Below are 15479 nucleotides of genomic sequence, written 5' to 3'. Positions count from 1 at the left end.
TCAAAGGCATGGTTTCAGTTCCCACAATTTTAAGCTATAAAATAAGCTTCTTCTTCTATCCATCATACACAGTGCAGAAAACAAAATGCATTTTCTAATTCATATTTGGATTACTTATATACTTGAAGATACCATACTTTATGAGGAACCATGACATGCTTTCTGTGGACAAAATATATCAAGATCAATGGTAACTTGGCTAAAACTTACGTCAAAACTTAGCCACTTTACAAATGATACAAATTAGTTCATTTAAAATGGAAAATTAGAGTCATTGTTGTGGCACAGTGGGTTAAGCCACCACCTGTGATGCCAGCATCTCATATGGACACCAGTTCAAGTCCTGGTGGCTCCACTCTGGTCCAATCCTAGCTTTTGCAGCCATCTGGGGAGTGAACCAGCAGATGGACGATCTCTTTGTCTCTCCCTCTCTCTCAATAACTCTGCCTTTCAACTAAAATAACTAAATCTTTTTTTTAAAAAATGGAAAACTAATAGGTAGATCTGTACCAGTCCCAAGGGAAAAAAAATCATTACTAAGCAGGCAGACTTTACTACTATTTCAAAGAGCAAAAATCAAAATGCAATATTTAATCCTCATGTTCTTATGATAAAGTTTCTTAAGAAAAATGACTAAGAATTATGAGTACACTTCAAAGAGTTCTTGGAAAAATGGAACTAAAAATGAAGTTTTATTTTGATGCAAAAATCTTTTAAGTTTATGCAATTTTTTCATTAAAAAGTTCATGAAGATATTGGTGTCACGGCACTGCAAGTTAAGCCACACTTGCACCACCAGCATCCCTTATCAGAGGGTCAATTCCAGTTACCACTGCTCTGCTTCTGATCCAGCTCCCTGCTAACATGCCTGGGAAAGTAGCAGATAATGGCCCAAGTACATGAGCCCCAGCTACCCACGTGGGAGATCCAGATGTAGTTACAGGCTCCTGGATTTGGCCTGGCCCAGCCCTGGCCATCGCTACCATTTGGAATGTGAACAGTGGATGGAAAATCTCTTTCTCTCTGTCACTCTGCCTTTCACATAAACAAATACATAAATCTCTATTTAAACAAACAATAACAGCAACAACAACAAAGAAACTACCCAGCATTTCAAACAAACAAGAAAGTCCAGGGAGAATGCTTATTATGAAAGAACAATGTATGGATCTCAAAAATGTTTTGCACCAAAGTTTACCCTTCCATTCCACTTTCCCATGACCTTTTTGAAGACACTGCTTATGTTTTCTAATGTTTCACTTCCCACTTGAAAGAAATCCTAATACATAAGAATTTGGTAACAATTTAGTAGGGATCTGTGAAATTTAAAAATATTTTTTTTAATGTAGTAAACTGCTTTCACCAACAGTATACAATAACACAAAGTTAAAGGTAGCTGGAATGTACTAACAACATACTGGGCATAGATTTCTATGGCAATGTTTTGTGATGTTTAAAAGAACAGGAAGAACCATGCTGATAGCCACCAATTTCAAGATCTCTTAACTTGAAACTATGGTTGGACCCACAAATTTCAAAGCATTAACCATAATATAGACTTGGTCAAGTAGATGTAAAGGTTGCTTGATTTCAATGTCCTGGGATTAGATCCACTTGACGGACAGGCACAGATCCCTGAACTCAGTCATTTCCAGATACAACAGAATTTTGAATGTAGAAAGTCTTACCATCGAGAAGACAATCGAAATGAAGGCACTGCAAGTACTCCCTCTCTCTCATAAAGCCATTCAGTGGGGTTGCCCAGCCTTCTGCCAGCACCTGGACCCACTGCATATCCACCTAGTACATTAGAAAGCAAAGCAAAAATTCCACTTCACATGTTGATCAACAAAAGCAGTAAAGACCTTTAGGGGTTTAATCTTGAAAACAGTGAAAACAAACATTTTAAGAATATACATCCTATAAATCAAACACAGAATAGGGGCACCAAGAAAATATGCCTTTTTCCTATAAATTTAAAATTTAAATAACATTGGGCCTCTGAGTGTATCTAATAAGGAAAAGCTCTCCTAAACCAGTGGTTCTTAATGTGTATCAGACACCCCGGAAGGGCTGTTGAAATGAAGATCACAAGCCTGGAGTTTGGGGTAGAGGGTTTGCAGAGCGGGAGGTTGGGGGGTTGTAGTGCAATGGGTTAAGCTGTTGCTTGCAATGCTGGCATCCCATACAGAATGCCAGTTCGAGTCCTGGTTACTCAAGCTTCTGAGCCAGCTTTCTGTTAATGCACCTGGGCAAGCAGTGGAGGATGGCCCAAGTGCTTGGGACCCATGTGGGAGACCAGGGTGGAGTTCCTGGCTCCTAGATTCAGTGTGATGCAACCCCAGGCATTGTAGCCATGGGGAGTGAACCAGCAGATGGAAGTTCTCTCTACTGATCTCTTTGTCTCCCACTCTGGATTTCAAATCAATAAATATTAAAAAAAAAAAAAAAAAAGTAATGTGAGAACAAGGCACTGTAGTAGGCTAAGCCTCCGCCTGTGGCACTAAAGCCCCTGGTTCCTGTCCCGGCTGCTCCTTTTCCTACCCTGATCTCTTCTTATGGCCTGAGAAAATGCTTGGGCCCCAGCACCCACGTGGGAGACCTGGAGGAAGCTCCTGGCTCTTGGTTTTGGATCGGCGCAGCTCTGGCTGTTGCAGCCAGTTGGGGAGTGAACCAGCAGACGGAAGACCTTCCTCTCTGTCTCTCCCTCTCTCTGTCTGTAACTCTGCCTCTCAAATACATAGATAAAATCTTAAAAAAAAAAAAAAAAGAAAGAAAGAAAACTAATGTGAAGATCGCTTCAACTCCAGAATTTCTGATTTAGTATATTCACAATGGGACCAAGAATTTGTATCTCTTAATGTGTTCCCAGAAAATCTGGCCATGACCGACTAGAAACTGCACTGTGAAAAGTACTGTCTTAAACCAAAAGAAAATTTAAATAAAAACATATACCCCCCTCCCAAAGTCCCCAGCCAGTGATAGAACACTCTTCATTTTACAAAGACGGTTATTTCTTGAGCCATCAGATTTCTAGCATACCCCAGCAGAATGCTACAGCATTGTAGGCTCTGTATGAATGACAAGTGGAAGTTGCACAGGCTCCTTTTTATATCTGGCTATACAGCAGAAGTTCCCAAATACAACAACTGTATATATAGCTATAGCTCTTGCTCTGAAAAGCAGCAAAGAACTTACTTTATTAATTTTCAGTGCTGGTAATGTTTCTGCATCTGTTTTTGCCAAATGAAGTTTGTTTTCTGGAACGTACAGTTCTTTTACCTCATAAGAGGCATCCACAGGTACAATATCCTGAAACACAATGAGAGCATAATCAAGCATTTGATTCAACAATTTATAGAATTCTCCAAAGAGTATTTTGTTAAATAAAATCAGCATTTCAATTTGAGACCCCCCAAAAAGCAGAAAAGACCCCTTTGAGTATTGTGTTCCTCCCAATCAATTTTCCTAATGTTAGCTGGTCCATTATCAAGTAGACAACATCCCAGATACAAGAAACAATTAGACATAATGGCCCATTATGTAGTGGAATAGCATAAATTCCTTCAAAAAGTTGGTGGGAAAAAATGGAATTAAAATATAAGTTTATTCTGATGCAAAAGAAATTCTGAAATCACACAGTTTTTTTATAGTAACAATTTCAAATGGACTTTCTGAGGCTTTCTTTTATTTGTCAAAACCAGACAACTGCAAATAAAAGGTATCATCAAATATGAAGCAATGATAAAAACAAAGTGGCACCAAAAATCATAACATCATTATCATCTTGAAGACGTCAGGAAACCATTTTATCCCAGCTTCCATCTCATGTTTATGAGTACAGACACTAAAGTCAATTTTTTACTCCTACAACATGGTACACAGAATCTGTCCGTTTAATCCCAATATGAGAACTGAAATCAGCACTTTGTGATTATAGATTGCCCCAAGTGTCCTGGAAGTATACATGTGTGACGACAACACACACTGCTCACACACTACCCATTAGGAAATTTTACAAGGTTTGTTCATAACACTTGTCGGAGCCCGGGGAGAAACTACTAAATGAGTTCAATCACTTTATAGTTTAGGCCTAATCTGCAAGGTAACATCTATAAGCATATAAAACCAGCACTGATTGAGAGATTTTCATACTTGCATCCACGCAACACTTTGTTATTCAAATAGACAGAAGGGGAAAATATATCCAAGAAGACTACCTGAAAGAGGACTGCTAACCCAACACATACAAAGAACTCTTAAATGTCAAGAAAGAAATGAATACCTCAACTTTTACAATGGTCCAAAGACCTGAAAAGACAGATTAGCAAATATAGTCATATGAAAAGATGTTTAACACTCTGGCCTCAGAATCAGCCCTTAAGGCATTCGGATCTGGCTGAAGAGCCCATGAGAGTATTGTAGGCATGGAAAGCCAAGACACGCTGGGAAAAAAAAAAAAAAAAAAAAAAAAAAAACCTAAATGAAAGATCTCTGTGAGTGAGATCCCAGTGGAAAGAACGGGGCCATCAAAGAAGGAGGTACCTTTCTCTGAAGGGAGGAGAGAACTTCCACTTTGACTATGACCCTGTCGGAATAAGATTGAAGTCGGCGAACCCTAAAGGCTTCCATAGCCTCGGCAACTCATGACTGGAGCCTAGGGAGATTACTGACGCCATAAACAAGAGTGTCAAATTGTTAAATCAACAACAGGAGTCACTATGTACTTACGTCTCATGTGGGATCTGTCCTTAATGTGTAGTCCAATGTGAAGTAATGCTATAACTAGTACTGAAACAGTATTTTTACACCTTGTGTTTCTGTGTGGGTGCAAACTGATGAAATCTTTACTTAGTATATACTGAATCGATCTTTTATATATAAAGATAATTGAAAATGAAAAAAAAAAAAACTTCTGTGCAGCTGCAAAACAAAAAATGAAATCCTCCACACCAGAAAAAAAAAAACACTAAAAGTAAACAAAATTATACAAAAAGTCACGCATTCACTAGGATTATTTAATAAAATATATGACATAGCATTACCAAAGACATAAAATTAAATATTTCTTTAATCACAAAACTTTAGGGACACAACACCTTCAAAACAAAAAACAAACAAAAAAAAATACAAGAAAGCAGCAGGGGTCTACAGGTCAAGTCTTCTGATGCTCTCACCACTGCCAGTGTGAAGTAATAAATGAGGGCTCAGGCTCCCGAACAATTCATCTAACACCTGACAACCTGTCCCCTCCTCCAGGGTTTAAAGCAAAACAAAACAAAAAGCAGGGATCCAGTGTTTGGCACAGCGGTTAACATGCCACTTAGTAGGCCCACATCCCGTATCACGATGCCTGGGTTCCAGTCTTGCTCCACTTTCAATTCCAGTTTCCTGCTTACACCCTGGGATGCAGCAGTAGCATTCCAGTTACACAGATCCCTGCCTTCCACCCAGGAGGCTGAGTCACTAGCTCTTGGCTTGGTCCAGCCACAGCCCCAAATGCTTTCCTGGCATCTGGGAAGTGAAACAGTGGATGAGAAATCTTTCTCTCTTTTTCCCTACTTTGGCCTTAAATAAATACATAAATACTAAAAAAATAAAAAATGATACACACAACTACAGGACTGTTGTGACAACTGAATGACTTGCAGCATCTGAACTATGGGAGGCAAACATTAACCAGACACTTACTACCACACCACACGCTGTTCTAAGGGCTTCCTGTGAATTAATCCATTTCAGCATCACACAACCCTACCTATGAAGGTAGAACAAACTACTGCTGCCCCCTCTTCACAGATGAGGAAGTCAGGGCCCAGGAAAGGTTAACAGCTTGCCCCAGATCCATGCTGTACTGTCGTCCAATGCTCTTAGCACATCATAAGTTCTCAATAAATAACAATTATAATGTGCTTGCAACATGCCACAGACTTTTCTAAGCCCTCCACATACACAGCTCATGGACTCCTCCGTGCATCTCTGAGGCAGATACAGCTATTATCTCCCATTTCACCAATGACCGAATTGAAGCCAGAGAAATTAGGTTATTTTTTCCAAAGTCCTATAATTAGCTGCTAAGTGTTGAAAGAGTGATTCCAACTGGAGTCTCGATACTATTCTCCCCCAGATAAAACCTTTCTCACTCTCCCATGCAAACTGAGTCATGAAATAGTCTGTCACACAAATTGCTCCCAATTTATTTTCAGGGTTACTTAACATTTATAATTCCCAGGGTTTCTACTCAGCACATGATCTTTTAACGTATTGGTAAAGTTCTAGGCAGAAAGGTAAAGAAACTCAACATTTGTGTTAGGCTTAAATGATTCTAATAAACCAACTTTTTTTCCAAGTCGTGCTGCTGTGAATAAAGTAACAGTCAGCCTGCATTTCCACCGCCCTGAACCCCTTAGCACTTGGGAAACCAGAATATACAGTCTGAGAATGGACAACACGGGAACTCCGGAGAAGGCAAGAAGCTCATTCGCAACTTCGACAAGAGCAGCTCCACACACAGCTTTCCCTGCCACGTCTGAAACTCACACTGCTGTAAGGACAGGTTACTCTCTCTTCCCAACACTTACCACTGCCTTGGTCAACATTCTGGAAGGGTCACAAGAAAGCACCCATTAACCAATCTGTTCTTCTTTGTTGGCTGCCACAGCGCAATTTTATCTGGTCTCCTAAACTGTAGGTGCAGCTTGCAAACCCTGAGCAGCAGTGGTACCCAGTCCACTCTAATGCACACCTACCTGTACCCTGGAGCTGCCCCCAGTGGAAGGACCAGGTGCTAGAAGGTACAGACAGGTGCAGAACTCTGTTCTGAAGGGACATTTAAAGAAAGGACTGCAAACTTACAAACATTCCACATATCCATTTCCTTCTAATCGTATTTTAAGTTGAAAAACAAATATACAAATAATTTGTAAGCAAATCTACGTATCTTCAAAACAACTTGCTTGAACATGAAAAGAGTAAAATTTATGCTATGAGCCCAATCAAATTGTTAAAAGGATTTGTGCTCTATCATGAATACATTTTTTAGTAATGTGCTGCTTTATATGTATTAACATGGGACTTATAATCATTTTTTTTCAAAAATGGGAAATCTTTTTCATGTTTTATTTTTGAGTCAAAATATTTTTTCATTACAAGTACTTCACAAAATTCTTCTCTCTTTTTTTTTTTTTAAATATTTTTATTTATTTATGTGAGAGGTAAAGTTAAAGGTCTTCCATCTGCTGATTCACTCCCCAAATGGCCACACCAGCCAGAGCTAAGCCAATCAAAGCCAGGAGCCAGGAGCTTCATCTGGGTCTACCACGCGAGTGCAGAGGCCCAAGCACTTGGGCAATCATCTACTGCTTTCCCAGGCCACAGCAGAGAGCTGGATTGAAAAAGGAGCAGCCTGGACTCAAATCAGCACCCATTCGGCACTGTAGGCAGAGTCTTAGCCCACTATGCAACAGTGCCGGCCCCCAATTCTTCCATTTTCAAAGTCCATTTCCAGCTTTGCTTTACTTTATTTATTTATTTATTTATTTGAAAGGCAGAGTGACAGGAAGAGGGAGGAAGCGAGATCTTCCATCTTCTGGTTCACTCCACAAATGGCTGCAACAGCCAAGGGCTGGGTCAGGCCAAAGTCAGAAACCAGGAACTCCATCTGGGTCTCCTACATGGGTAGCAGGAACTCAAGTAGTGGAAGCCACTGCCCACTGCTTCCCAAGTGCATTAGCAGGAAGCTGGATCAGAAGTAGTGTACCTGCAACTCCAACCAGGCACCCAATATGGGATGTGGGCATGCCAGGGGCAGCTTAACTTGCACTGTCATGCTTACCTCTCCAGCAGTGAGTGTGAGCTTCCTAACTTCAACACAAAATTGTTCTTATGCCTGACCAACACCAAAATAAATGTTCAAGAGGTGACTCCTGTTTTTCCCCTCTAAAAAGATACATAAAACAAACATTTCTGGAACAAATGCAAACATAGCATAAATCAAGAGGCCTATGGAGCACCTGCTCAGTGGAATGGAAGTAAGTCCATGTAGATTCTACATGCAGAGCAAAAAGGACTGGAACACTATAAGAAATAGAAAAGGAATCTTAAAAAAAAATATCAGATACAGACAGTTTCTAGTACAATCGAATGACAAATCCTCTTAGTTTCCACAACCAACAGTAAATATCCAAAAGGAGCAAAACCACCTCAAATGAAGACAAGATATCTAGACAATGGAATGGGAAGTCCCTGTCACAGGAGCTATTCATTCTCCTTGGAACTTATATCTCCACAGACACAGCAATTAGAAACAAAGTGTTCTTCGACTTGTTCATACAAAACTCTTTATTTGAGGGCATTTCCTTTAAAACAAAAACAGATCACAACCCAGGCCAGGAGGAAGTCTGTACACAGGTGTCTCCATAATCACCCGACACTGAAGGATGGTAGGGTCAGCAACAAATTCACACTCTACCATTAATGAGGTGTGAATTTGATAAGTCTAGAAACATTCAACAGTTATGCATTTTTAAATGTTAATTTAAAAATTTTTAATGTAACATGGGTATCCCAAGCTAGTTTTTAAATTTTCACTTACTTCTTTGCATTTTATTTCAAAAGGTAGAGAAACAGAGATAGTCTCTTCTGGTTCACTCCCCAAGTGCCCGCAACAGCCAGGGATGAGACAAGCAGAAGCCAGGAGCCTGGAACTCCATCCAAGTCTCCCCTACGGGTGACGAGGACCCAAGTACTTGGGCTATCACTACTGTCCCCCAGGGTGTACATTAGCAGGAAGCTGAACGAGAAGCATGGCTGCCAGGCTCTCCAATACAGGACACAGGTATTCCAAGCAGCACCTTAACCACTGTGCCAAATGCCCACCCACCCCTAACCTGTAATTTTGGTTGGTTGATTGACACACGCGAAGATCTAACTTAAGACATTTCTAAGTTCTTACCTGGAAACTTGGCAGTCAGGACAAACAATTACTGCATGAAAACTGCAGCCCATACTTGCCTTTTCATTTAATCTTCGTAAAGCACTCTGAACGTGTTAATAAACAGAGTGATTCCACATTTAAATTTTCCTTTGAGTATTTTCCGTACTTTTTCCTTAAGCCAAATCTGCTCAACAGATTTGAACACCAGGGCTCATTCATATTTTTATGTAACTACTAAATTTCTATTATCTAAACTACACGCATCTAAAGCACGAACACTAAACGACATTCTGGCAACACTTTAAAACTGGGCTGCAAAGACTGCTTTTTATGTGCAGTATAAAATCCATTTAGAGCACTAAACCACCATTTTTTAAAAAGACAAACCTTTAAATAATTTATAGCACTAGTAAATCTAGAATTCCTGGTAGATTTAAAAACAGCATTTAAAATATCACTTTAGATTAAAACCAGCGGCAAGAAGCCTACTTCCTTAAGTCATAACAAGCCAAGTTAAAGTGCAATACTAGCAGGCCATCTAGTGACCATTCAAGGATTAGGATAAAATTAAATTAAAAATCTTCATTATTTGTTAGTGTCTTCTGTGAAAGTACTTTAAAAAGCTTATGGAAAAATGGAATTAAAAGGTAAGTTCATTTTGGTCCAAATATATTTTAAAATCCATAAATATGTGGCATAAGAAGTCCAATCACTCACTCATTACTTAAAATTTGGGTTTTAGGAGCTAAGTAAATCAGAATTCATCTGGTAAAATATGCCTCAGCTTTCCAAAGTTATCAGAATCAAAACAGAGCCAATTGTGTCAAGCACTAATGAAAAATGAACAAACGTAGGAGGCTCATGAAGCAGTTCTCACGCACATATGTCTGATGACAAGAACTACCACAAGATTCTGCAAGAATCACAACCTTACACAAAAAATACTTCTGACAAAGATATCTGCCCACCAATTGCCTGTGCAACCTTAAAACCAAAGATAATGGTCATAAAACAGCTTGTGTAGGGGCCAGACTGTGGCTTAGTGGTCTATGCCTGTGGCAACACCGGTTCATATCCTGGCTGCTCCTCTTCTTATCTAGCTCCCTCCTAATGGCCAGGGAAAGCAGTGTAAGTGTTTGGGCCCCTGCACTTACGTAGGAGACCCAGAGCAAGCTCTTGGCTCCTGGCTTTGGATCACCCCAGCTCTGGCCGTTGCAACCACCTGGGGAGTAAATTAGCAGATGGAAGACCTGTGTCTCCTTCTCTCTGTCTGTAACTCTGTCTTTCAAATAAATAAATCTTTCAAAAAGATAAAATAAAAAACAGCTTGTGCAACCCTCCTCATTGTACTTCCCTGCATATGTAGTTTACGATGGTAAGTGAACTCCCATTACAATGTTCATTCCCAAATACAGAGCTTTGAAGATCTCTCCCTATCTGTTACATTAGGTTGACAAAGGTAATTAGAAAACCTACACACACTGTTCTCATTTCACACTCAGCAAGCAGGCATGGTGATGAGTGGGGAGAGGGCATCTTTACACAGTGGATATGGTTTGTCTCCAGATTGTTCCTGTGCTGCAGGTTTGGTTCCCAGTGTGGGTGGTGATGAGGTGGGGGACCTTTAAGAGGTGTAGCCTAGTGGAAGGCAGTTAGGTCATGAAGGCACTGCCCTAAGAACAGATTAATGCTGGTCTCAGGAACTGAGTTAGTTCTAATGAGAGAGGGTTGTTTGACTCCACTGGAGGCAGTGATGTGGATCATGGGGCTCGGCTGCCAATTGCACTCCCACATCCAAGTGCCAGGTCAGGTCCCAGCTGCTCCGCTCAGATCCAGGTTGCTGCTCATGCTCCTGGTACAGCAGCAGGAGATGGCCCCAGAATTTGGGCCCCTGCCACTCACTTGAGAAACCCAGATCGAGTTCTTGGCTCCTGGCTTTCACCTTGCCCAATACTGGGGGTTATGGCCATTTGGGGAGTGAACCAGCAAATGAAGACCCTCCCACACCCCTGCCTGTCAATCTCCTTTTCAAATAAATAAATAAATTTTTACTAAAAAAAAAAAAAAAGTGAGTCCCATATCAGTGCTAGGCCCCTTACGGCTGGGCCATTTCCCTTTCTGTTTTCTCTGCCATGGTGTGGCGTAGTCATGGCAGGAGGGAGTCCTGTCCCAGATGCTGAGAACAGATGGGCCACCTGACCTTGGACTTTCAGCCTCCAAACCTGTGAGCTAAATACGCCTCCTTTCTTTTTAAAGTTTCCAGCATCAGGGATTCTGCTAGGGCAGGGGTGGGAACCCTTCATCTGCCAAGAGCATCTAGATAATAATAGCATCATTCTCAGGGCAAACAAAATTATCAAGTAAAAAATTAGCCTACTATAGATATATTGACTTTCTTCTTTTTTCCCTTTTTTTATTTGTTTATTTCCCCTCCCTCCCAAAAAAAAACATTTTATTTAAGGAAAACAGACTACATTCATTTCATAAGTACAACTTTAGGAATACAGTGATTCTTCCCACCATACTCGCCCTCCTATCCACACTCCCACCCCTCCACTTCCTCCCTCTCCCATTCCCAGTCGCGTTCCCTACTAAGATCCATTTTAGATTAACTTTATATACAGAAGATTAACCCCATACTAAGTAAAGAGTTCAACAAGTTGCATGAAAAAAATGAAACAAACAAACAAAAAAAACTGTTCCTTAACAGTCGAGACAAGGGCTGTTCAAAATCATTGCATCTTGAAGTTAATTTCACTTTTTTGAGAAACTTAATTAATTTTAAAGAAGCACCCAAGAATGATACATCCTTTGAGAGCACTTACACATAATTATAACAGAACTCTTTAAGGACAGAGGTCCTACATGGAGAGTTAGTGCATAGTGACTTTCGTTATAATTTAACAATTAACACTCCTGTGTATGACATCAGTGATCACCCAAGACTCTTGACATGAGCTGCCTAGGCTATGGAAGCCTTTTGAATCCACAGACTCATCAGTATTTGAACAAGGCCATAGAAAAGTGGAAGTTCTCTCCTCCCTTCCGAGAAAAGTACCTCCTTCTTTGAGGAACACATCTTTCCACTGGGATTTCACCCACTGAGGTCCTTCATGCAGGACATTTTTTGCCACTGTGTCTTGGCTTCCCATACCTGAAATGGCCAGACCAGAATGTCTTAAGGGCTGATTCTGAGATCAGAGTGCTATTTAAAGCTTTTGCCATTCTATGAGTCTGTTGTGTGGACTGCTTCCCATGTTGAAGAATTCCCTCCTTTTTAATTCTATCTATTATTATTACCAGACCCTTAATCCTATCCATATGATCACTTTAACACTTAAAATGGTATTTTTAACCAACCAGCATAAGGGGATTTAGGGTCCTAGGGCAAGTTTTTAAACTGTACCCTTAAAAGTAAGTCTGGGCCGGCGCCGTGGCTCACTAGGCTAATCCTCCGCCTTGCGGCGCTGGCACACCGGGTTCTAGTCCCGGTCAGGGCACTGGATTCTGTCCCTGTTGCCCCTCTTCCAGGCCAGCTCTCTGCTGTGGCCAGGGAGTGCAGTGGAGGATGGCCCAAGTGCTTGGGCCCTGCACCCGCATGGGAGACCAGGAGAAGCACCTGGCTCCTGCCATCGGATCAGCGCGGTGCGCCGGTCGCAGCACGCCAGCCACGGCGGCCATTGGAGGGTGAACCAATGGAAAAAAGGAAGACCTTTCTGTCTCTCTCTCTCACTGTCCACTCTGCCTATCCAAAAAAAAAAAAAAAAGTCTGTAGGAATATATGCAGAACTACACAGCTTTACAGTTACAAATGTCATATACTTCATAATTACAACTTTAGGAACACATGGTGATTCTTCCCACAGTGCCCCACCACCCAAACTCCCAACCCTCTTCCTCCTCCCTCTCTTATTCCCACTCTTAATTTTTTACCGAGATCTATTTTCAATTGACTTTATACACATATGTTAAGTAAAGAGCTCAACAAATAGTATAAAAAAAAAAAAAAGAAAAAGAAAACTGTTCCTCAACAGTCAAGGAAAGGGCTGCTAAAGTCACTACTTCGCAAAGTGTCAATTTCACTTCTAAAGATTGCCTTTTAGGTATTCTGTTAGTTAACACAGGTCAGGGAGAACATGTGGTATTTGTCCTTTTGGGACTGGCTTATTTCACTAAGTATGATATTTTCCAGATTCATCCATTTTGTTGTAAATGACTGGATTTTTTTTTCTTTTACTGCTGTGTAGTATTCCGTAATGTACATATCCCATAATTTCTTTTAACCAGTCTTCACTTCACAGGCATTTGGGTTGATTCCATGTCCTAGCTATTGTGAACTGAGCTGCAATAAACATAGGGGTGAGGATAACTCTTTCATATGCTGGTTTCATTTCCCTTGGGTAAATTCCCAAGAGTGGGATGGCGGGGTCTAAATCTATATTTAGATTTCTGAGATCTCCATACTGTCTTCCACAGTGGCTGTACCAGTTTACATTCCTATCAACAGTGGATTAGAGTACCTTTTCCCCTATATCCTCACCAGCATTTGTTGTTTGTTGATTTCTGTATGAAAGCCATTCTAACTGGGGTGAGATAAAACCTCATTGTGGTTTTGATTTGCATTTCCCTGAAAGCTAGTGATCCTGAGCACTTTTTCATCTGTCTGTTGGACATTTGGATTTCCTCTTTTGAAAAATGTGTTTAATGCCTTTGCCTATTTCTTCAATGGGTTGTTTGTTTTATTTTTGTTAAGTTCCTTGATCTCTTTATATATTCTGGTTATTAATCCTTTATCAGTTGCACTGTTTGCAAATAATTTCTCCCATTCTGTTGCCTCTTCACCTTGCTGAGTGTTTCTGTTGAAATACAGAAGCTTCTCAATTTGATGTAATGCCATTTGTGAATTTTGGCTTTGATTGCTTATGACTCTGGGGTCTTTTCCAAAAAATCTTTGCCTATGACAATGCTTTGCAGGGTTTCCCCAATGTTCTCTAATAATTTGATGGTGTTGGGTCATAGATTTAGGTTTCTAATCCATTTTGAATGGATTTTTGTGTAAGGTGTAAGTAGGGGTCTTGCTTCATACTTCTGTATGTGAAGATCCAGTTTTCCCAGCACCATTTGTTGAAGCCACTGTCCTTGCTCCAGGGATTGTTTTTAGCTCCTTGGTCAATGATAAGTTGGTTGCAGATGCATGGGTTCATTTCTGGCATTTATATTCTGTTCCACTGGTCGGTCTATCTGTTTTGTACCAATACCAGGCTGTTTTGATTATAATTGCCCTGTAGTATTCTTGAAATCTGGTATTGTGATGCCTCCACCTTTGTTTTCATTGTATAAAAAAGAATTTTAGCTATTTGGGGTCACCTGTGTTTCCACTGAATTTCATGATCATTTTTTCTAGATATGAGAATGTCCTTGGTATTTTGATTGGTATTGCATTGAACTTGTAAAATGCTTTTGGTATTATGGAATTTTGATGATATTGATTCTTCCAATCTATGAACATTGAAGATGTTTCCATTTTTTGTATCTTCTAATTTTTTTCTTTAATGTTTTCTAATTCTCATTTTAGAGATCTCTGACGTTCTTGGTTAAATTTATTCCAAGGTATTTGATTGTTTTTGTAGCTGTTGTGAATGAGATTGATCTTAGAAATTCTTTCTCAGCCATGGTATTGTCTGTGTATGCAAAGGCTATTGATTTTTGTGTATTGATTTTATATTCTGCTACTTTACCAAACTCTTCTATGAGTTCCAATAGTCTCTTGGTGGAGTCTTTTGGATCCCCCATGTATAGAATCATATAAATCTGCAAATAGAGATAGTCTGACTTCCTCCTTCCCAATTTGTATCCCTTTGATTTCTGTTTTTGCCCAATGGCTTTGGCTAAAACTTCTGGGACTATATTGAATAGCAATGGTGAGAGTGGGCATCCTTGTCTGGTTCCAGATCTCAATGGGAATGCTTCCAACTTTTCCCCATTCAACAGGATGCAGACGGTGGGTTTGTCATAAATTGCCTTGATTGTGTTGAGGAATGTTCCTGCTATACCCGAATTGCTTAGGGTTTTCATCATAAAAGAGTGTTGTATTTTATCAAATGCTTTCTCTGCATCTATTGAGATAATCATATGATATCTGCTCTTCAGTTGGTTAATGTGATCTATCACATTGATTTGCAAATGTTAAATCATCCCTTCATACCAGGGATAAATCCCACTAAGTTCAAGAGAATGATCTTTCTGATGTGTTGTTGGATTCTATTGCTTAAAATTTTATTGAGGATCTTTGCATCTATTTTCATCAGGGAAATTGGTTTGTAGTTTTCTTTCTCTGTTGCATCTTTTTCAGGTTTAGGAATGAAGGTGATGCTGGCTTCACTAGAAAGAATTTAGGAGGATTCTCTCCATTTCAACTGTTTTTGAATAGTTAGAGAACAATTAGAGTTAGTTATTCTTTAAATGCTGATACAGAATTCAGCAGTAAAGCAATCCAGTCCTGGGCTTTTCTTTGTTAGGATCACCTTTACTACTGACTCAATTT

General features: G+C 40.0%; 1 protein-coding gene across 2 annotated transcripts in view; it reads right to left on the bottom strand.

Annotated features, from left to right (window-relative positions):
- The window catches only part of PAPSS1 (3'-phosphoadenosine 5'-phosphosulfate synthase 1), a 104824-nt gene that overhangs the window by 45022 nt on the left and 44323 nt on the right, over positions 1-15479 (bottom strand). For both annotated transcript variants that reach the window (XM_062199771.1, XM_062199772.1), the window contains exons 6-7: positions 3199-3312; positions 1689-1800 (exon numbers count right to left, since the gene is read on the bottom strand). In XM_062199771.1, the coding sequence (XP_062055755.1) occupies positions 1689-1800; positions 3199-3312 (226 nt within the window). The remainder of the gene's footprint in view (positions 1-1688; positions 1801-3198; positions 3313-15479) is intronic.

The sequence above is a fragment of the Lepus europaeus genome, chromosome 8, assembly GCF_033115175.1.
Source record: "Lepus europaeus isolate LE1 chromosome 8, mLepTim1.pri, whole genome shotgun sequence".
Lineage (NCBI taxonomy): Eukaryota > Metazoa > Chordata > Mammalia > Lagomorpha > Leporidae > Lepus > Lepus europaeus.
The sequence above is the reverse complement of the archived record's forward strand: the minus strand, read 5'-3'. Positions and strand labels throughout refer to the sequence as shown.